The sequence below is a fragment of the Impatiens glandulifera genome, chromosome 5, assembly GCF_907164915.1.
Source record: "Impatiens glandulifera chromosome 5, dImpGla2.1, whole genome shotgun sequence".
NCBI lineage: Eukaryota > Viridiplantae > Streptophyta > Magnoliopsida > Ericales > Balsaminaceae > Impatiens > Impatiens glandulifera.
This window is the reverse complement of record NC_061866.1, coordinates 43,214,524-43,237,472: the sequence shown is the minus strand read 5'-3', so window position 1 is coordinate 43,237,472 and position 22,949 is coordinate 43,214,524. Positions and strand designations below refer to the sequence as shown.

General features: G+C 33.5%; 2 protein-coding genes across 3 annotated transcripts; both read left to right on the top strand.

Moving 5' to 3' along the window:
* Nucleotides 1-4,282: 4,282 nt before the first annotated feature.
* Nucleotides 4,283-5,065, top strand: LOC124939429 (AP-3 complex subunit sigma-like). The gene is made up of 3 exons (XM_047479905.1): nt 4,283-4,455; nt 4,730-4,843; nt 4,936-5,065. The coding sequence occupies exons 1-3, from the start codon at nt 4,283-4,285 to the stop codon at nt 5,063-5,065; spliced, it is 417 nt and encodes a 138-aa protein (XP_047335861.1).
* Nucleotides 5,066-7,270: 2,205 nt separating this feature from the next.
* On the top strand, nt 7,271-12,213 carry LOC124940256 (pentatricopeptide repeat-containing protein At1g63080, mitochondrial-like). 2 transcript variants are annotated; one of them, XM_047480755.1, is made up of 3 exons: nt 7,271-8,228; nt 8,334-10,990; nt 11,912-12,213. In XM_047480755.1, exons 1-3 carry the CDS (start codon nt 7,525-7,527, stop codon nt 11,950-11,952), a joined length of 3,402 nt encoding a protein of 1,133 aa, XP_047336711.1. In that variant the 5' UTR covers nt 7,271-7,524; the 3' UTR covers nt 11,953-12,213. The 2 variants fall into 2 exon arrangements, with proteins under 2 accessions (XP_047336711.1, XP_047336710.1); XM_047480754.1 differs by having other exon boundaries at nt 7,271-10,990; nt 11,912-12,212.
* The last annotated feature ends 10,736 nt before the right edge of the window (nt 12,214-22,949 follow it).

The following is a 22,949-nucleotide window of genomic DNA, read 5'->3' as shown; positions in this document are numbered from 1 at the left end:
TTTTCTAACACATGTTCTACCGATTAAGGGGCGAGGATGTAGATTAGTAATGTAATAATCTCAGGGAATCTATTGAGCAGGCGAGAAAGGTGTGGGAAAATATGTTGCAACACTAGCATTGACCTCACTTGATAATGTCCATCCTCGTCTCAATATTCAATAGTCTGTCGAAGTTAATGTCATTATATTTTATGCTCCAATCTTTTTCAAAATAATTGGGATTTGTGGCGATACTTCTCTCATCTCCACTGTGGTTGTTGGTGTGACGTATGTAGCCATAACCATAGTTTCATTCTACCTTCTTCATCGGTTGAGTACAAGGTTCTCGTTTATCATAGATGACATCAAAATGTTCATTTGGCAGGTAAGTATACTAATGCAAAATAATCAAATTAAATATATATTTTATATTATTAGTGTGGAAAAAATTACAATTTATATTAGTAAGCACCAAAATTTTACCTACCCAATTTATAAATTTTAAATAATTATTTTGAGAAAATAAAATCAAAATAAATTAAAATAAGGCCAAAACAGGATTAAATAATTAATCGTATTAATTATTGTGATAATGAAATCCCAATTAATTAAGATAATGCCAAGAAAAAAAATAAAAATAAAATTGGGACAAATGTTATTTTATCTCGAATTAATTTTAAGAAAATTAATGTGATTAAAATAAATAATTTAGAATAAATGTTGTATCCCTCTTCTCCAAAATAAATTATTTAATAAACCCCAAAAATATACAAATAAAATAAAATAAACTAGAAAAATAAATGTCATATTTATTAAAAATATTTTATATATTGTGTAGGTTGAAAATGAAGCAAAAAGGATTAAAAAATCAATTTCAAATAAGTTCCAAGGCTGAAAAATCACTTGTGATCTTGTGTGGCCGAAATTCGAAAGAATCGATGCAGTAAAAGCCATGGCCATCAGATGAGCGTTAGATCATCATCCAACACTCGGGAACACATAGTGTCACCCGTTAAATGGAGGAAGACACATTTACGAAGCAACAGATCACCAAACAGATGCTCTAACACCGTCTCATCCAAGCAGATGGAACGCCTGAGCGCTGAAGGAACGCCCATGGTCCGGTGCGCCCAAAGCTTTGTCGTTTTGGCCTTTCCATGATGCTCAAACGTGGAAGCTCGAGACGACGTCGTTTCACCTTGCATCTTCGTATTCCTCGCGACGAGAATGGATAAACATCCGCATCCATCTTTGATTTTTCAAAGATGTCTTTGATTTTTCAAAGATGGAACTTTGTCGTTTTTTCACCTTTAAACTTCTTTTAAAAATGTGACATGAACACTCTACTCCGGTGATTATTTTCCCTACGCCTAGGAGCATCATCATGGCCTATACCAGAAACTGGACGGAGAACAGACAAAACGCCATCAATGACTGTTTGACTTAATCCAACCCACTTGGTTGATGAACCAATCTTGGGTGGCTATAAATAGCTTTATCTAAGAAAACCAAAGACAAGAGATCCAATATCAAGCCCTCAATCACCTCCAAAGATAAATCCGCAAGCTCTTTAAACTTTTCTGAAAGTTCAGAACTTTTGTGTAATGCTGTAAGGTGTTGATTCAGACATTCAGAAAGTTTCTCTGAGAGTTAAGGAGTGTTCTCCAACGCATAATAAGATTTCAATTACAATGTAATTCTCATTATCAGATTAAATTGATTTTTTTATATTTTAGTTTTTTCCATTATCATACATTGACTTATTATTCGATTTCTTGATTGGAAAATGATCCTAGAATCATTTGTAAGCTTTCTGTTGAAACAAAACTAGATAAATAATCTTAAATTGGAAATCCCCAAATTTGATTTTGAAAATTTTCAAAATCGAGTTTTCAGAAAACTTCCTTGCATATTTCTAATGATGTTGAGAACCTATTTGGACCAGTTCCAATCCATCCCGATCATGTTGGATCCAAAACTAATTTTTTTTATAAAAAAATTCAGTTATTGAATTGGTCAAAATGAACAACTAGTGTTCATGTTTTAGTTTCATTCAACTATATGAAGCATAAGAAAGCTATTGACAAACTCTTTTCACTTCATTAAAACCGAAAAATCATAAACTAGTTTTTTATGACAAAAATATTTGGGTTGAATGGAACCTCATCCCGATCGAATGAGAATGGGAAAAAAATTCTAAGGTATTCAAAAAAAGTTGAAAAGTTTACACATCAGGATGATGTTCTAAATGATCTTAGGAACTATAAGATGCTTCCCATGCCCTTGGATCAAAGGATGCATGCCTCAAACGAAATTATCAAACCTGTAGTTGTTTGATGTTCTTAAGGACTGAGAAACCTAGACCGGGTCAAGTCTGGACCGAGAATCATTTGCATCTAGGACCGATAAAAGTTAGCCCAAGGCTAACCCAAGACCGAGTGTTCTTCGCACTCAGTACCGACAGAAGTTAGCCCAAGGCTAACCCATGTCCGAGTGTTATTCATACCTAGGACCGAGGAAAGTTAGCCCAGGGCTAACCCATGACCGATGAATCCTGCACCCGACTAATGATTCCTATACCCGACCGAGAGTCTTCCCCACCTATGACAGATAACTTCGCACCTAGGACCGATGACTCCTGCATCTGACCTAGGGTCTTTAACACCCCGACCGTTGATTCTTCCAACTCGATCGAGGAGTTCCAACCCAAGACCGAGGGTTTCAGCACCCCAGCCGATGGAAATCGCATTCAGGACCGAGAACACGAGACTTAGGGCATGTTTGGTTACATTTCTTAATTTCACAATTATTTTTTGTAAGTTTGGAATCCTAAATCATTTTTTAAAAGTCTAAGAAAAAAATAGAAAATGATTTCAAAATATTTTTATAATATTTCATAAAATCTATTTTAATAAGGACTTGTTTGTGATTTATTTTTAAACTCTTATGTCTTTAACTAATATTTTTTAGGTACATTTCTCCTTAATCATCGTCATGATCAGCTACAAGTATCATCATTTAAATATTGTTTTCGCAGTTTTTAAATACAAAAAAAAAAAAACATATACATGTCTAGAATATGAAGAATAATTGGTTAAAATAAAACGTTATACAAACAACTTTCAAAAGTTAAGATTTTATAAAGTGAAGACCGTTTTTAACTCATACATTTCTCGAATATCACTAAATTACAAAACAAAATGAAACTCTAGTTAAAAATACATTTTATACGCATATATTTTATTCACAATTTAAACTAAAAATCAATTATCAACTCTTTATCAAATAAATAATATTTTTAATTAGTTTAAGTAAAGATTTTTTTAATCGAATTTTTATTTGATTATTTCAAATTTAAATTAAATTTGTTAATCTTATTTTAAAAAATTAAAATATTTTATTCTAAAATATCATGACTTAGTTTGTTTGGTATTTATTTAATAATTATTCTAATTAAAATATATTATATTATATTATAATTTTCATTAGTTAAGAATAACTCAATTACTATATGATGCTCTAACTCGAAATGACTCTAAAAAGGGCCTTATTTGCTATAAGTGTTAACGCATAAAATTAAATGCGTTGGTGACAATTATTTTTTTTGAACAAAAATGCCCCCGTTGTGTCACGCAACCTCTAGTTGCCTCTAGTTGCGTCACGCAACTAAGTGCATTGTGAAAAATCCACAATGCCCTTGATATATAATTAAAAAAAATCAATTTCTTCCCATTTTCTTTTCTTTTCTTTTTTCTCTATTTACTCTCTTCACGTCTTCTCCCTTCTCCTCCTCTCTAAAAAGAAGACGGACCCCCGACGACGTCGGAATCCTAGCGAAGGACGTCGGAATCCCAGCGAAGGCAGGCAACCATGATGTCCGCTACTACTGGTATGCTTCATTTGTCCTTCACTTGTTGTTTATTTTTTTTGAACGCATTGTTTGTTAGGTTTAGGGTTTAGGGATTGATTGGTTAAATGTCTCTGTTGCGGCGGATTCTAGGTGCGTCTCGCGAATGCGGGTGCGTCTCGTGGGTATGTCTCGCGAATGCGGTTGCGTCTCGCGACAAGACCATTTATAGTTAGTAATTGCATTTTATTATTATTTGAGTTTAATCTACAAATAGAGAGAGAGAAATAGAAGTTGTTTATCAAAAGAAAAAAGAAAAATTGAAGTTGGATTGCCAATGAAAGGATTTTGAGTGTTGAGATTGCGTTTTCAGGCTTGTTCGAAATCTGAAATTCGCTGGATTTATAGGTCACGTCGCAAGAAAAGCTTGAGAGAATGATACGAGCAGTGATAGTGATGAATGATCAAGGCAAGCCTCGTCTGGTCAAATTCTACGATTATCATGTTAGTGTATTACATCTTCATTTTGGTAGCAATGAGATCCAAAATGTTGATTTGGATGTAGAGGTTGATATTATACTCCCATTATTGCAGGATGCTATGCTTGTCTGCAAGACCTTTGCAACACTGTACTTTGTCTTTGTATTTGATACCTACGAAAATGAACTAGCGATGCTAGATCTTATGCAAGGTACATTGTTATAGATTTTCATTCTTGATTTCACATTTTCTAAGTACCCTTTTTGAAGAATTTTTTATCATCTTCTTCGTTTTATGTAGCCATTGCATAAGCTCAATATATTCAATGTAAAGAAATGAACTCGTTATTGAAAGAAGTCACATTATTCGAGACAATACAAACTTATGATTAAGTAAACTTTGTTGTATATTTGATATATATAGGCTTACTGTTTTACAGGTGCATGCTATTATAGATGAAATTGTGTTGGGAGGTCAAGTTTTGGAGACAGATTCTTCCTATGTATATGTAGTGAAGGTTGTACAAGAAATAACTAGGTCTGCATCCTTCTGATGTTGTTTCCATTGTCCTTTCTTAATAACACGCTTTTATTTTGCGTGATGATAATGACTTCTCAAGTTTCATGTAGGTTGGAGAAGGCTGCAAATTCAATATCACTAGTTCCAAAATCAATAATGCCTGGCAGGGAAGATAGTTCATCCAATTCTACCATCTTTGATCATAATCTTTTACTAGAATTTCTTGTTCTTCTGGAATGATAATCAATGATGGTTTTGATTTGACAACATATTTGTAAAGAACCCCTTTGTTTTAAGATAATATATAAAATTATGGATCAAATTATGCTTAATATCCATATTTAAGATGCATATCCAATTATCCTTAAAAAAAAGGAGATATGAGAGAAAAAATAAACAATAAGTGAATTAGTATTGATTGAATTTCAGGCTTACCAAAGTAGTAAAAATATGAATATACTATATCTCATATCCATATTTTCTCTTAATTTAATAAATATAACTTAATTTATAAACCTAAACCTAATGAGGCAGAAGCAACTCAATGAAAGTAATGATGAAATATACTGGAAAACAGAAAACAATGAGAAATTTATTATAAGAAAGACATGGGAAATGGTTATAACAAGAGGACAGGAGCATAATGTGGTATGGTCTCCAAAGATTATTCTTCGTCACTAATTTATTCTCTGGCTGGTATACAGGAAAATGTTGACTACAAAAGACAGAATTCGAAAATACATAAACATTCATGATATCAACTGTGTCCTATGTTCGGGAGTTGAGGAAAGCATAAACCATTTATTTGGGGAATGCTCTTTTGTAATACAAATCTGGAGGATGTATGCTGCAAACATGAACATCATCAATTTTTCAAGAATATTGAAAGAAACCCAAGAGTGGATGAAGAATAAAGTAAAGGAAGATCCTTCTATGTAAGTATGTTAAAATGCTACTTTTGAGCAGTAATCTACAATATCTGGAAAGAAAAAATTCAAGAACTCATAGTGAAAGAAGTAGAACCGCTGAAGATACTTGGAGAGATATAACTTTAGATGGAAATGCACTCATTCAATCCTGGAGAGGAATCGAAAGGATTTAAGAGAATAGAAAGCTCTGTCAGATATGGGATATTTCATTTGAGCAGAAGGTCACAAGTAGAATAAAAGTAAAAACGCGGTAGACGTTAATTGATTGTTGTTGTCTGTAATTTAATTATTGTTTCATTGTTAAATATAGAAATTGTTTAGATCTGATCTTAATTAATAAATATGAGATAAATATGGTCCTAATAGTATGTGATAGCTTAAATCCCAAATTTGATGAAATATGTATGTCTAAACCAACTTGTACATATATAAAATGATCGCATTTATTATATATATAATTAATTAATTTTTCTGCAGTATTATGAAATAACATTAGCGCGCACTAAAGATATGGTCTTTATATTACACATTAAAAGCAATCATAGTGTAATCATAACATCTTTTAATCGGCCAAGGATTGGCCTAAAGTTACTAATATTCAGCCATTCCCACCCTCTTACACCCAATGAAATCATTGTCCAAAGCTCTTACCATTGATCTAGAGGAACTCAACAAAGATCATGTCATCCTTGGGTATCAGCTAATTCCAACCATGACTCTGGTATATATTTTTTTATCTTGTTACATCAAACTTATCGTCTATTTGATTAGAAACAATTTATTGTTGCAATTCTAACGAGTATATAAATCTTAAAATTTGCTCAATAGACCATTCACATTCATCTTTTCATTGCATGAATAAAAACATTATTATCCCTATTGCATAATAAAGTTCATTTCTCTTTTATCTTCTTTATTTCATTAACCGTTATTAAAAAATAATCATTATATTGATATTACTCTCTCCATTAGTATAAACAAGCAAAAAAAAATACTCAACTCTAAATTCACTTGTTGATAAAAAAAAATCACATAAATAGTAATGTATAAATGATTAATTCTATTTAGTGTCACATTTATAAATCTATCAATATTCAATCAACTAAGCATTTAACATGATATAAAGACACACAAATTTTAACGTGAACTCTTAAAACACTTAAACCATCCATTATATTACTTATAATAGATTATATATTTTTTTTTTATAAATTAAGATAATTATTTAATCACACATTCAAAACAAATACATATAGAATGTATCTTTTTGATGGTGAAAATTCTTAAATCTAGGAAGAGATGAAACAATAATTGTATTACCAAAATAAAGATGATCATATAATTTGATTTCGGAATAAATAAAAATTGAGTTTAGAATAAAATCAAATAATATAAAAAAAAAAAAAAATCATTTATTTTATCCGTTGATTTAACTAGACATTATATAGTAACTTAAGGTAAAAAATTACACTTGGAAAGTAAATGAAAATTTTAGCTCGAATGAAAAAGAGAGAGGAGCAAGTTAACAAAGACTGTTAAGATTTCAGGAATATTTGGAGAAATGCCTGGCTAGGGTTTGGTCTACGAGGAATTGAACAACGATCTCGATCCACCAACGAGTTATCTGCAGTAATTCGGTCGGAGACTCAGTTCCGTTCCCGAGTTTGGACGGCGGCGGCGGCGAAGGGAAAGAATGGCCTCTACCCGGTAAACGTCTCCGTTCACTGTTTTTTTCACTCTCTGGGTAAATCATTTTGAGAAAGTAGTGAAATGGTTATTAGGAAGCAACTTTGCAGCAATTGCTATCTCTTGTTTCGTCCTCACACCAAATGCTTATCTTCAGCAACCGTAGAATCAAGTTTCAATGACATAGAAACCCAAATTAGATCATTATGTGATAAATCCAGTCCCCGACTCGAAGATGCTTTGCTCCTCTTTAATCAAGCAGTTGAAATCCACGGCCTGCCTTCTGAATCAACATGCGATTTTCTTTTACAAACATTTTCACAGTCGAGGAAGTATAACATGGTTATCAATGTCTACAATAAGATGAAGGGTATTCAAGTTTTTCGCAGTATCATATCATTGCAAGTTCTTATCAAGTTTTTCCTTCATTCAAATAAGCCCGATTTTTCTTTTGGAGTGTTGGGCACGATGGTGAAGTGTGGTTTTCAAGTTAACACATATTGTATAAATGTTGTTTTAAATGGACTTTGTCGAAATGGTGATACTTCAAGAGCTGTAAAGGTTTTCAATGAATGGTGCAGAGGGTCTGTATTGCCTGATGTGATTACTTTCAGCACTCTTATGAACGGGCTTTGTAAAGAGGGTCGAATGGGAGAAGCAATTGATTTGTTTGACGACATGAAGCTGAAGGGCATCAATCCGGATGTTATTACTTTCACAACTCTTATGAACGGGCTTTGTATAAATGATCGAATGAGAGAAGCAATGGATTTGTTTGATGACATGAGGTTGAAGGGCCTCAATCCGAATGTTCTTACTTACAACACTCTTATGAACGGGCTTTGTATAAATGATCGAATGAGAGAAGCAATGGATTTGTTTGATGACATGAGGTTGAAGGGCCTCAATCCGAATGTTCTTACTTACAACACTCTTATGAACGGACTTTGTAAAGAGGGTCGAATGGGAGAAGCAATGTATTTGTTTGATGACATGAAGTTGAAGGGCATGAATCCGAATGTTTCTACTTATAACACTCTTATGAACGGACTTTGTAAAGAGGGTCGAATGGGAGAAGCAATGTATTTGTTTGATGACATGAAGTTGAAGGGCATGAATCCGAATGTTTCTACTTATAACACTCTTATGAACGGGCTTTGTAAAGAGGGTCGAATGGGAGAAGCAATGGATTTGTTTGATGACATGAAGCTGAAGGGCTTCAATCCGGATGTTGTTACCTACAGCACTCTTATGAACGGGCTTTGTGAAAAGGGTCAAATGGGAGAAGCAATAGATTTGTTTGATGACATGAAGCTTAAGAGCCTCAATCCGGATGTTATTACTTACAACACTCTTATGAATGGGCTTTGTAAAGAGGGTCAAATGGGAGAAGTAATGGATTTGTTGGATGACATGAAGCTGAAGGGCCTCAATCCGGATGTTTCTACTTACAACACTCTTATGAATGGGCTTTGTAAAGAGGGTCAAATGGGAAAAGCAATGGATTTGTTTGATGACATGAAGCTGAAGGGCTTCAATTCGGATGTCATTACTTACAACACTCTTATGAACGGGCTTTGTAAAGAGGGTCGAATGGGAGAAGCAATGGATTTGTTTGATGACATGAAGCTGAAGAACATCAATCCGAATGTTTCTACTTACAACACTCTTATGAACGGGCTTTGTAAAGAGGGTCGAATGGGAGAAGCAATGGATTTGTTTGATGACATGAAGCTGAAGGGCTTCAATCCCAATGTGATTACTTTCACCACTCTTATGAGCGGGCTTTGTAAAGAGGGTCGAATGGGAGAAGCAATGGATTTGTTTGATGACATGAAGCTGAAGGACATCAATCCGAATGTTTTTACTTACAACACTCTTATGAATGGGCTTTGTAAAGAGGGTCAAATGGGAGAAGTAATGGATTTGTTGGATGACATGAAGCTGAAGGGCCTCAATCCGGATGTTTCTACTTACAACACTCTTATGAATGGGCTTTGTGAAAAGGGTCAAATTGGAGAAACAATGGATTTGTTTGATGACATGAAGCTGAAGGGCCTCAATCCAGATGTTGTTACCTACAACACTCTTATGAACGGGCTTTGTGAAAAGGGTCAAATTGGAGAAACAATGGATTTGTTTGATGATATGAAGCTGAAGGGCCTCAATCCAGATGTTGTTACCTACAACACTCTTATGAACGGGCTTTGTGAAAATGGTCAAATGGGAGAAGCAATAGATTTGTTTGATGACATGAAGCTTAAGAGCCTCAATCCGGATGTTATTACTTACAGTGCACTTGTAAATGGATTTTGCAAAGCTGGGAATTTCGACGAGGGAAAGAAACTTTACGATATGATGTTGGAAAAAGGAGTTGAACCGGACGCATTCATTTATTCAAGTTTATTACAGTTTCTTTGCAAAATGAGGCGATGGGAGGAAGCTAGCGAGTTATTCAATGTGATGTCACACCGAGGAATAAAACAGAATCGGGTAATCTATAACGTTTTAATCGATGGGCTGTGTAAAGATGGAAGGCCTATGGATGCCATGCGGTTAGTAGACTTAATGGAGGAGAATGGTGAAGAGTCAGACAAAATAACATATACTTCACTAATCAATGAATTTTGTAAATCTGGTATGGTTACCGAAGCTTTAAGAGTCTTTGAAAGAATGACTAAAGGGAATAATAATAAAATCGACATTGTTTCTTACAATTCATTAGCTTGGGGGCTTTGCAAGAATGGGAAGGTTGATGAGGCGGTGAGGTTAGTATCTTTGATGTTGAAAGACGAGAATCGTGTAGAGCCAAATCATCAATTGTTAACAGCTTTAATTTACGGGCTATGTAAAGAAGGTCGTCTAAAGAAAGCGATGGAGATTCATCGTGAAATGAACATGAGAGAAATATTTCCTCTTAATATACTAATACATGCTCATTTGAAGAAAGGAGATGTTGGTGAAGGAATGAAGTTATTGAAGAATGGGCTTGAAATGGGATTAGTTCTGGATTCATACACTTATTCAGCGTTGATAAATGGATTCTGCCGATTGAGAATGATGAACATTGCGAAAGGTCTTTTGATTCACATGACGAATCGTGGAATTCTGCTTGCAACTCGTCATTACAACAAGTTACTAGAAATTCTCTGCAAAGAAGGTAGTTTGGAGGAGGCAAAAAGTTTCTTTTTAGCGATGAGCAAAACAGACAGTAAACCGGATGTTTTCTCTTTTAATATCATAATTAATGCAACTCTAAGAGCGAATGATCTACAATCGGCGGAACAATTATTCGAGGAAATGCTTCAAATGGGCGTGGAACCTGATGTTGTGATCTTTTCAACACTTGTAAATGGATTTATGAAATTAGGACATTGGCAGGCGGGAAAAGCCACCTTCGAGAGGATGGTGGCTTGCGGTTATGGTCCTACTGCTGCTGTATACGATTCTTTGCTAAACGGTTTTCTTGCGATGGGTGAAAAGGAAGAAATAATTGGTTTGCTTAGACGGATGGCAGCTGAGGGGTTTCGTCTTGACAAAGAAATTACTGGTACGATTATGAATTGTTTGTGTCTTTTTTCTGAACATGATAATGCTGAAGAGATCTTTCCTAGTTTTCAACAGGGGGTTTCTAAGGTGATTTGAGAAGAAAAGGGAAGAATTGTATTGAATTGAAATTGTTAGCAGGTTTATATGGGCACTTTAATTTGAAATTTAAATGTAGACATATGTCCAAGATTAAAACAAAATAAAATATTAGTTAGTTAATGATATTTTATATTTTGGTTGATAACAACAATTTAAACTTTTATTTGCTTAACTTCTTTTTTTTGTTTTTTAAATAAGATGATTGTCTTTCTTCTCGGAGAAAGGAGTTAACATTATCTCTATTTTAACTTAATTCGCTTTAAGTGAAAATTGAATATGAAAAATTCGTTCTTCGATTAAATATTTGAGTTAAATATTTGGTGACTCTTGTATAATTTACATTATAAGTTTTTTCTGTTTTAATATATGAGATTGTACTTAAACAAATATTTTTTTATATACATATCATTTAAAAAAAAAAAAAGTATGTGCATAAGTGTTTTGTTGATGGGTTTAGAAGGAATATTTAAATAGGCATCCAATTTGCATCCAACCAATCAAATGTCCAAATATATTTATTATCATTTAACCTGTAGCATTTTTAATTTGTAAGCAAACTTCATTTTATTTTTATTTTGACTTTCCATGACTCTTATGACTCTTATGATTATTTGGGCAAAATTTATATATCAAAATTATTGGGTTTGATGTAATATATAGAAGGAGACATCGCATCAAATAAAGAAGCTTGAAAACGACATATTTTGAATGTGGTAATAATTTCGCAAAACATAAATAACCGAATTTATTTGTATGTATAAATTTTATGGAAATAAATGTTAGATTTTGACTGAAATGAAATTATATTTATTACGATTGATAGACATGCTACTGGACGTTTCTGTACCCGATGTTAATCCATGAGCGAGAGTTCCTACACTTGTTGACAGTCATGTTTTCTGTACCCAATATGAGACCAAGACCGACGATATGCACCTGTTGCTGAAGGCTGGGACCGACATGGTTGCACCTGATGAACCCAGAACTGATGAATGTTGTTGAGGACCGAGGACCAATGTTTGTTGTATTTGAGGATCGAGGACCCTTACTACTAACTAAGGATCGACGTTGTTGCACGATAAGGACTAAAGACTAATGTTTGTTGCACCCGATGACCGAAACCGATGTTGCTGACCAGGGATTGACGTTGTTGTACACTTGGGACCCAAAACCGCTACTGCATGCTGCTCGACCGAGGATGCACCTTAGGACTGAGTTGGGTTCACACCTCGGTTAAAATTAGGTTTTGTGACCATGGAGGTTAACCACGGTCCTTGTGCATGTTTTTTTTATATATTTTGTCTTGTTTAGGTTATACTTTTCATTTGGGTTTTGTGGCATTAATTTATATAAGTTTGTGACTTATGTGAATCTATGGTAGCATTTAAATTATTAAACATTGTAAAGCATTATAAATTTTAAAAACGACCAAAATAAATTAATAGAAATCTTAGAGGCGTTGTGGGACATAACATCTAAAAAAACAAATTTTCACACGTAACCCAACGTCGAATTCATTTTTCTTAATTTCCTATTTTTTTTTTTATAAATTAGGTGACAAATCTTTAGTCGTGTGGATAATTAAATTGAAAAAATCTAAAATAAGCCTACAACGACTTCTCATTAAAAAAAATCTCTTCATCTCTTCCAGATTTTATAGGAATATAAGTTATGAAGTCGTCTATAAAACCTTAGTTTTAAAACTTGAAATCTTTCCAACCTTAAATTAATTCCCCTCTCAATTGACTTTTTTTCAAAACGATATATTTTTTCAAAACATAAAAGGCGTCCCAGATTTTCAAAATCGTCGATTTTAGACATTTAAAAAAAACGATCACAAAAGTAATGATTATAAGAATAATGTAAACCTTCTAAATTAAAAAAAAAAAAATGTAAGAAATAAAATATATTATTTTAACCTTTTATTACCAATAACATTCTCTTTCTAATAACATTTTCTGTCGCATTGTAAAAAAAAATTAATATTATTTTTATATATATTAATATTATTTTTACATCCATTCCATTTAAAAGCATGAGTAAAAACCACTTTATAAATAATTAATTTTTCATTTACAACAACAAAATAAGTTACTTAACAATAATTTGGTGGGTGAGTTATGTTAAATTACAAACTAATTAACTCATTTATTCTAAATTTCCCTCTTATTTTTAAATGTAAATATTATAAGTTACGAGTTTATCATTGACTATATCACGAGGCTACTTAGACGACCCATATATATATATATGATCCCATCCATGTGCACATTAAAGGGGCCGGATTGATGATGTGTTTTGAATTTGATGGTTAGCTGTTTGTAAGGTAGTATGCATGTGTGTGGTGGGGAATTACAAATTACAAATTATTAATAAGAAAAATGTACGTATGATTTTCATAAAGATTTAGTCATAAAATATGGCTGACATAGTTTTTAAACAATTAATTCATCATATGTTATAATGACCTCAAAATCAGAGACCAAGGCTGGCTGATTGAATAAAACCAAAGGCTAACCTCCAAACCACACTTAATTATATGACCATCTCAGATCCACCCTATATATATAGATATGACACACACAAAAATAGTCAAATTACGAAATAAACAAAAAACGATTCCACTATAATACAACATATATACCATTTGGTAGAGAAACCTGCGATGGATCCAATAATGCAAACAGGGTGGTGGAAGAAATTGTCTATCTTTAGATTGTTTTCAAAAAGCCAGCAAAGAATATCATACACCATGTATGAAAGCGTGACTACTAGAAGACTTCGTATCTATCCCCATTAGAGTAGATTAGATTTAGATTAAATTATAGAATAGATCAAGAAGAAGAAGACCCTGAATTGGAGAAGGCATAGAAACGAAAGGGCAGGCTGGGCAGGTCCAATCTTGAATTGAGAGACAGGAAAGAGCAACAGCCAAACAAGCGTGGATTGTTGAAACCAAACGGTTGCAGAAATCGAATGACCGTTTCCAGTGCCGCCCAATGTAGTTCCCAAATCTTATTTCTATCAGATCCAACCCAAACCTCATAAGTATCACCTTGTTCACCAAGAACCTCATAAGTATCACCTTGTTCACCAAGAACCTCAACCCTCTTCCTTTTGATGTTGATATAGTTGAAGCAGCTGGGATAATAAAATCACGTGGAACTTCCACCACAACCATCATGATTATAGGTATCTACAATAAAAGAGTGATTAAGCGATGTAATCCTTTGAATAAGATAAACAGAATCATAACATGTTAAATCTAAATAGAATGCAGATTTATCAGATATGTAGCTGCATTCTGCAATGTTAAAAAAAAATAAAGCTAAAAATACAAAAAAGACAGTATAAAAAAGAACAACAATAGACATAATTTGTGATATATAAATAATATATATTTACAAATTGGTGTTTGACAAAAATAAGATCTGTTCTATAATATTCGTAATAAAATAAATCAGAAAAAAAAGATTGAAAAGAAAAAAAACTTGCACCTGCACTAGAAAGTCAATACCAACAGCCACACTACCTGCACAAGAACCAGCAACCGTACCTACACAGTCTCACACAGTTAATTAGCAGGCGCTTCCACAAGCAGATGAAAAACCAACATCTACAACATACCACAAACAGTAGGGATGAACTGTGATTGCACCAGTAAAGACTACAGCCTGCACAATACACAACAACAACACAACATGTAGCAAAACAACAGACATCAGGCATAAACTACGCATGCACTTATTCAACGAGGGACTACTCTAGCACCTGCACCAAGATGCTAGAACCTGAAACGCAACTCGACCAGCTGCAGTAGGCGAGATTTGTGTCTCTAGGAAGGGCAGTCGACCTTAGGGTCGGCCCTGTGGTAAGTCAACCTATGTAGTTGTATAGGGCCCCTACTTTTATAGGTCTCATTTTTTAATATTTAATAGTATTATATTATTAATCTTAATTTTTCCTTTTTTTCTCCTTTAATATTAAATATATATTATATAATATATATAACTTTTTATCTCATTTTTAATCTCTTATTTTCGTATTATAATATATTAATCATTTATATCTCAGTTTATATTATTAAAATTTATTTTAATTTTTTTTTACTAATTTAGGGGTCCCAAAATTTAAATTTGCATACGGCCCCAAATTCTTTGGGCCGGCCTGTAGGCCTGCACCTTAAAGATCTGTATCTGCACAACACCAAAGAAACATACCGCATATGCACCAGAGCAAGACATAGACTGTCACAGCAAACTGCAGGAGGTAGGTCGAATCATCGACCGCGCTAGAGGTAAGGCGACAAACCCGATGTGCATAACGTGCCAGATGTGTTGGTCGTGCCAGATGTGCCGATACGTTAAGAAATAGTTGTTAAAGAAAGCAGACATTGTACTTGTTAAGAAATACGAGAATATCTTTTAGGGTTTATTTGGTTAACAGACAGTTTCATCTAGACAATTTGAGAAGACGATTAAAATAAAAAAAGGAGATGAATATGTCTCTTGCAGATCTTGTTAACTAAAATCTGCAAAAAGAAGACAAAAAACTCGACGGACAATTTCTAAGAGAGAAATCGCTAAACACTTCAAGGGAATGTTGCATTAACATCATCCCCAAGAACATAAAGAACATTTGACGCCACTCCATTAAATTTCATTTTTGCGAGAAGATTGTAGCGGAGAAGATTCATATTAGGGTTTAAAAAATCGATAAGAGAGAAAAAAAATAGTGGAAGTGTAGCAGAATAATTTCTATTTATTTAAATTATTACTTCAATGTTGTAAATAGAAATGAAGCCAACATCACTCGATAGCGTTTGTTTCACTTTTTTTTGGAGAAAAGGCTTACGCCATTAATTAAAAAGACCCAAAAGGGTAAAAGGAGTACAAGAGCAGAAATTGAGCTTACTATAGTATGCTCAAAGTCAACACACGATGGCCATAAAGAATCCACAGTTTTGTCTAAGAAACGCATATGGACATGAAATCATTAGTACAAAAGTGAATAAGGAAGGAAACTAACAATCAATCAACTAAAACAAGACGATAGGGGTTGATTTCCTCGGATTCGTCTCTCTTGTCTTTGCCCTTGTTCTTTCTTTCCTTCTTTCTTGTCATCCTTAGGTCTTTTTGGGATATATTTCCGGATAGAGTTCCGACTTCTTCGTCTTCGCTAGCTTCTCTTATCACTTTTTTGTTTTTGGGCTTGAGTTTGAAGTTGAGCGTATCAATTGTTTCCCTTAAGGTGGTTTCTTTGACAACGTTGCGGCTTTCTTTGGTTTCGTAGCTAATGGTTTTTGAGATGTTTTGGCTTTCGCTATCATCCACGTCGATGTTGGGCTTTTCGAACCTAATTAGTGGGGAAAGGGCCTCAGTTTTAGGCTTGGTGAGATCGGGATCAGTTTGGTTCTCGTTCACGTGTTCATTGTGGCTTTCATTTGCTTTGAGGATTTCAATATAATATTTCTTGACCACCTTTAGATTCTCTTGTTCGGGGGTGACCACGGGTTTCTTTTGCTTTTCACCATCCTCTTTTTCCGATTGTTCGTACATGACCTCAATGATAGCCATGTTTTTATTCCGGCATCTTAACTCGAATTTTTCCGGTTTTGTACTCGTTGAATCGATCTCAATGCAAACGCGGGCAAACGTGACTCGTTTAAAAGAGTAAAGTCGGGATCGAGCTTAAGCAGCTTTCCAATGAGTCTGATGAGGTAGGCAAGTGCTTTGGTATTACAAATGTGTGGTGGAATGTTTCTTAGTCTCACCCACACTTGTTCAGATTGTGGCAGTTTGCTATTGATGTCCATTTCTTCATTCCATTTGGCGAGCTTGAAACATAAGCTGAACATGAAGGTGAAATCTAAGTCGGCAATGGCTTGGGCTTCGGTCTCCATGCCAAAAGTGAGGAAGAAATAGCCAAAGTCGTTGACTTTGACTTTTTAAAGTCTCTTTTTGCTCCATTGTCGGAAAAGGGCGGCCTTGATTGCTCGGAATGGGGCCTTGTGGGTGCCCATGAAGTGACCGACGACAACTCGCTTCCAATCGTTGACGCATCCCTCTTCAATTTCTAGGGGGAGTTCAATTTGGAGCGGGTGTTCGAGCGTTTTAATTTTTAGACTAGGATCTACATTGAGCTTGCCTCCATTAGCTGTCCCGTTTTTCCCCCAAACCTTATTGGTTTGCCATGTTCGATTTGCATTTGTTTGTGTAGTGTAGGCATAGGTTTTAGGGCACTTGTAGAACTCCCTCATTACATTAACCAACCACATAACGATTTCCTAGTATTCGGCTTTGTCGAATGAGTTCCAATCTTGCTCGAATCGGATTTTGAATTGGCAAATGATTTTGCTCGCTCCTTTCATTGGTCATGACAAGTTCATGCCTTTGGAATAGGGCGGGAGATTTGAGAATTTGGTTCCAAATGCCTGTCAGATTTGCGATTTTATTTCGTCCCATGGTCCACAATTTATTGGGTATTTGAGCGGTCGGGATAGGGATGTCGTGACATATCGTAGTGGCTGAGGTGAGTCTGACTGGAAAAACACCATCGTGACCGATTAGGGTGGCAGCGACATGGCCTGTCGAAGGAGTAGCGCTACACTTTTATTAGTTCTGTTAATAAAAATGAAGCAAGCATCAATAAGTAGCGCTTGTTTCACTCATATGAGCGATGTATATACATAGTAAAGCAAGCTTCACTAGATAATTTGTTTCACTCATATAATCGTTGTAAATACCCAGTGAAGTAAGCTTCGTTTATTAGTCCTTGTTTCACCCTTTTTAATTCTCCAGTATGGTTTACAAGAAGAAAGTTTGTTTCACCCTTTTTAATTCTCCAATAGGATTTACATGAATGAATAAATGTTTTTACATGAACGCATAAAGGTTTTTACATTAATGTGTTAGTGATTTTACATTAACGTTTATATATATTTAATATATAATTATATAAATTATAAAAAAATTAAAATAAATTCATTTAAATATCTTACAAATAAATTTAAAATTATATTTACAAATAAATTTAAAAATATGTTGTTATATATATATATATATATTTAATATATAATTATATAAATTTTGACAGATTAATTAAATATATTACAAATAAATTTATAATTATATAAATTATAAAATAATTAATAAGTTATATCACAAATAAAATAATTAATAATTAATATAAATTAATTTAAATATTTGACAAAGTAATTATGTATGTTTTTATATTTGTATACTTATATCAATTATGACATATTTAATATAAACTAATTTAAATACATCAAAAATAAAATAATAAATATATTTTTATATATAATTATATTTAATATATAATTATATAGAATACAAACTAGTTACACTGGTAAAAAAAGGAGCTTTACCGACGGTTTTTCCCGAAGGTTTTGTAAACCTCTCCTAAATACTCCCGAGAGGAACAAATCCTTCGGGATTAAAAATAGATTCCGAGTGGGGTGTAAAACCTTCGGGTTTATTAATTATTACCGAAAGTTCTACAAAGAACTTTCGGTTTTTACCTTCCCAAAAAACCCAAAAAAATTCTAAGTGTTGGGTGTGGGTTATTTGCGAAGGTTTTAGGAAAAACCTTCGGTTTTGAAATCCCTTGGTTTTTTAATTGCGAAGGTTATTCAAAGACCCTTCGGTTTTGCCTTTTTTGAAAATTTCATTTCCGAAAGTTTTACAAAGAACCTTCGGTTTTGCTCATTAAAAAAAAAATCAAATTTTTGAAATTGGTTATTCCGAAGGTTTTATAATAAACCCTCGGTTTTGACTAATATCAAAACCGAAAGTTTTATGAAAACCTTCGGCCTAAACCTCTATAAATACAAACCCTAACCCTTCTCTTTTTCATTCCGCTTCTCTCCTTTCTCTCTCTTCCGCCTCCGCCGCCGTCTGCCTCCTCCAAGCCGCGGGTTCTTCTCCTCTTTTCAGGTAATTTGTTTGATTTGTTTTTTTGTTTTGTTTATTGTAAGATTTAGATTTTTCTTAAGTTTGTATATATATATATATTATAGATCTAGATTTATGTTAGTTTACGTTATTTTGTTTGATGAATATATATATATATACATATATCTGAAATGCATTTAGGATATGGGTGATGATTCGACATGGAAGAGACTTCGGCGTACACCGGAGAAACTGCATCCGTGTTACCAAAATCTGATAACACAATCAGAAATTGTGGCACGTGAGGAAGAGGTCAGAAAGATGACGCTGGAAATGGAACAAATCCGACTAAGGGATGCCGAAAGAGGTCGTTTGCTGAGTGAAATCAAAGCGGACCGGGCCGAAATGTCTCAGAGATTGGAGAATCTCGAACAAGAACTTGTCTTGTTGAGGAGTCGACTGAATCAACCACCCGGTCCTTCCACCCCATCTAATAATTAATTTGTAGATTTATTATGGATTTATTATGGGTTTATGACAGTTATGTTTTAATATTTATGAATTATTGTTATTATGTTTGTTTGGTTTGGTTTAATATGTTTTATTAATTAATTATGTATTTTTTTGACTTTTCATATTTTTTTAAAGAAAAACCGCATCGCCAAAACCGAAAGTTTATTTAAAAACCTTCGGTTTTGACACATTTTTTTAGGTAAAAACCGAAGGTTTTCAAATAAACCTTCGGTTTTGACCTTACATTAAAAAATTGGGGAAGGGTAAAAACCGAAGGTTTTCAAATAAACCTTCGGTTTTTACCTTACATTAAAAAATCTGATTTTTTTCTAAGTATGGGGGAAGGGTAAAACCGAAGGTTTTCAAATAAACCTTCGGTTTTGACCTTACATTAAAAAAATCTGATTTTTTTTCTAAGTATGGGGAAGGGTAAAAACCGAAGGTTTTCAAATAAACCTTCGGTTTTTACCTTACATTAAAAAATCTGATTTTTTTCTAAGTATGGGGGAAGGGTAAAACCGAAGGTTTTCAAATAAACCTTCGGTTTTGACCTTACATTAAAAAAATCTGATTTTTTTTCTAAGTATGGGGAAGGGTAAAAACCGAAGGTTTTCAAATAAACCTTCGGTTTTTACCTTACATTAAAAAATCTGATTTTTTTCTAAGTATGGGGGAAGGGTAAAACCGAAGGTTTTCAAATAAACCTTCGGTTTTTACCTTACATTAAAAAAATCGGATTTTTTTCTAAGTATGGGGAAGGGTAAAAACCGAAGGTTTTCAAATAAACCTTCGGTTTTTACCTTACATTAAAAAATCTGATTTTTTTCTAAGTATGGGGGAAGGGTAAAACCGAAGGTTTTCAAATAAACCTTCGGTTTTGACCTTACATTAAAAAAATCTGATTTTTTTTCTAAGTATGGGGAAGGGTAAAAACCGAAGGTTTTCAAATAAACCTTCGGTTTTTACCTTACATTAAAAAATCTGATTTTTTTCTAAGTATGGGGAAGGGTAAAAACCGAAGGTTTTCAAATAAACCTTCGGTTTTTACCTTACATTAAAAAAATCGGATTTTTTTCTAAGTATGAGGAAGGGTAAAAACCGAAGGTTTATTTGAAAACCTTCGGTTTTGACCCCTCTTTAAAAAAATCAGATTTTTTTCTAAGTATGGGGGAGGGTAAAAACCGAAGGTTTTCAAATAAACCTTCGGTTTTGACCCTAGTTTAAAAAAATCTGAAAATTTTCTAAGTATGGGGAAGGGTAAAAACCGAAGGTTTTCAAATAAACCTTCGGTTTTGACCTTACATTAAAAAAATCTGATTTTTTTTCTAAGTATGGGGAAGGGTAAAAACCGAAGGTTTTCAAATAAACCTTCGGTTTTTACCTTACATTAAAAAATCTGATTTTTTTCTAAGTATGGGGAAGGGTAAAAACCGAAGGTTTTCAAATAAACCTTCGGTTTTGACCCCTCTTTAAAAAAATCAGATTTTTTTCTAAGTATGGGGGAGGATAAAAACCGAAGGTTTTCAAATCAACCTTCGGTTTTGACCCCTCTTTAAAAAAATCAGATTTTTTTCTAAGTATGGGGGAGGGTAAAAACCGAAGGTTTTCAAATAAACCTTCGGTTTTTACCTTACATTAAAAAAATTAGTTTTTTTTCTAAGTATGGGGAAGGGTAAAAACCGAAGGTTTTCAAATAAACCTTCGGTTTTTACCCTAGTTTAAACCGTGAGGTTTCCTTAAAACTTTCGGTGACATGCAAAAAACCGAAAGTTTTACTATTAACTTTCGGTGTTACCAAATCATAATTTGGAAAAATTTTTGTTTGATACACTCCAATCTAGAATCTTAATTAATCTAATAAAGTGTGTGTTGTTTTTTAAAAATTAAGATTGTGTTTAATGTTAAAATGTTTATGATTGTGTTTGATTATATAAAGAAGTGTATTTATATGTTTGTGTTTATATATGATGACATGAATGTGTATAAAGTTTGATCATATGGGTGATGTGTTAAGGTATTAAATGTGTTAAATTAATAATGTTCAAATCCATTAGAAGATTAGGAACCAATTAATTTAACAATTTGTGACATAGAAATTCCGAGAGTTTTGGGTAAAACTTTCGGAAATACCCATAAAAACCGATAGTTTTATGATTAACTCTCGGAATTAATATGTCCCAAATTGTTAAATTAATTGGTTTTTTTGGTTATAATCTAGACTCCTAACTAATATTATCAAGTGTGTGTTTTATTCTAAAATTTTAGTTTGTGTTTAATGTTAAAATGTTCAAGAATGTGTTAGATCATAAAGAGAAGTGTACATGAATGTTTATGTAGGATTATTCTATGTATTTGTGTAATGTTTGATCATATGGATTGAGAAATGTTTTAAGGATATCAAATGTGTTAAATTCATGTTGTTCATCGTTATTAGAAAGTGAGAATCCAAATAATTTAACAATTTGTCATGTTCTAAAACCGAAAGTTAAATAAATAACTTTCGGAAATATGCATAAAATACGACAGATTTACTAAAACCTCTCGGTTTTGTGCATTTAATTTTAATAGTAAAAATGTAAACAAATAATCAAAACCGAGAGTTTTATGAAAACTCTCGGAATTTAAATATCCAAAAACCGAGAGTTTTCTTATAACTCTCGGTTTTGATTATTTTCATAAAACCGAGAGTTATATGAAAACTCTCGGTTTTTGGATATTTAAATTCCGAGAGTTTTCATAAAACTCTCGGGAATCAACTATTTAATTAGAAAAAACCCCTTCTTTCTTTCTTCCCCGTTTTTTCTTCTTCGATCCGACTCTCTCTCTCCCGCCGCCTCTCTTCCCCAGCGCCGCTCTCAGCCGCCAAGACGCCAAGACGACGCCCTTCAATCCCGAAGAAGACGACGCCGCCTTGAAGCCGCCAAGACGCCGCCATCTTGAAGCCGCCACCGGTCGAAGATCTGCCGCGGACCCGATTGAAGTTCTGCTGCCGCGCCTCAGCCAGCCTCCGCCGACGATTGAAGGTTAGTTCTTCGATTTCAGGTTTATTTGAAAACCTTAGTGTTATATATGTTAGGGTTTGAAGTTAATTTATATATATTAGTGTTATATATGTTAGATTTTAGGGTTAGTTTTTAGGAATTGTTAGAATTAGGAATTATTAATCTTATTAATGAATCTGATTGAATCTGTTTGAATGATTGATGTTATATATGTGAGATTTGGTTTGGATTTGTTGATTTATGTTACATTTTGTTTAATTTAGGATTATGGTTTGATTTTTGTTTGACTTAGTTTAGATTGGTTTGATTTTGGTTGGAATGAGGTTTGATTTTGGTTTGATTGAGGTTTGATTTTGGTTTGATTTATGTTTGATTTATGTTTGATTTTGGTTTGATTTTGTTTTGATTGAGGTTTGATTTTGGTTTGATTTAT

What these genes read in the sequence shown, in the direction of transcription:
- LOC124939429 (XM_047479905.1), top strand. Translation starts at nt 4,283, where the DNA reads ATGAATGATCAAGGCAAGCCTCGTCTGGTCAAATTCTACGATTATCAT. An exon ending in TGCAAGACCTTTGCAACACT is followed by an intron (nt 4,456 to 4,729) that starts GTACTTTGTCTT and finishes TGATATATATAG; the next exon opens with GCTTACTGTTTTACAGGTGC. An exon ending in GTTGTACAAGAAATAACTAG is followed by an intron (nt 4,844 to 4,935) that starts GTCTGCATCCTT and finishes AGTTTCATGTAG; the next exon opens with GTTGGAGAAGGCTGCAAATT.
- LOC124940256 (XM_047480754.1), top strand. Translation starts at nt 7,525, where the DNA reads ATGGTTATTAGGAAGCAACTTTGCAGCAATTGCTATCTCTTGTTTCGT. An exon ending in TCTTGACAAAGAAATTACTG is followed by an intron (nt 10,991 to 11,911) that starts GTACGATTATGA and finishes TACGATTGATAG; the next exon opens with ACATGCTACTGGACGTTTCT.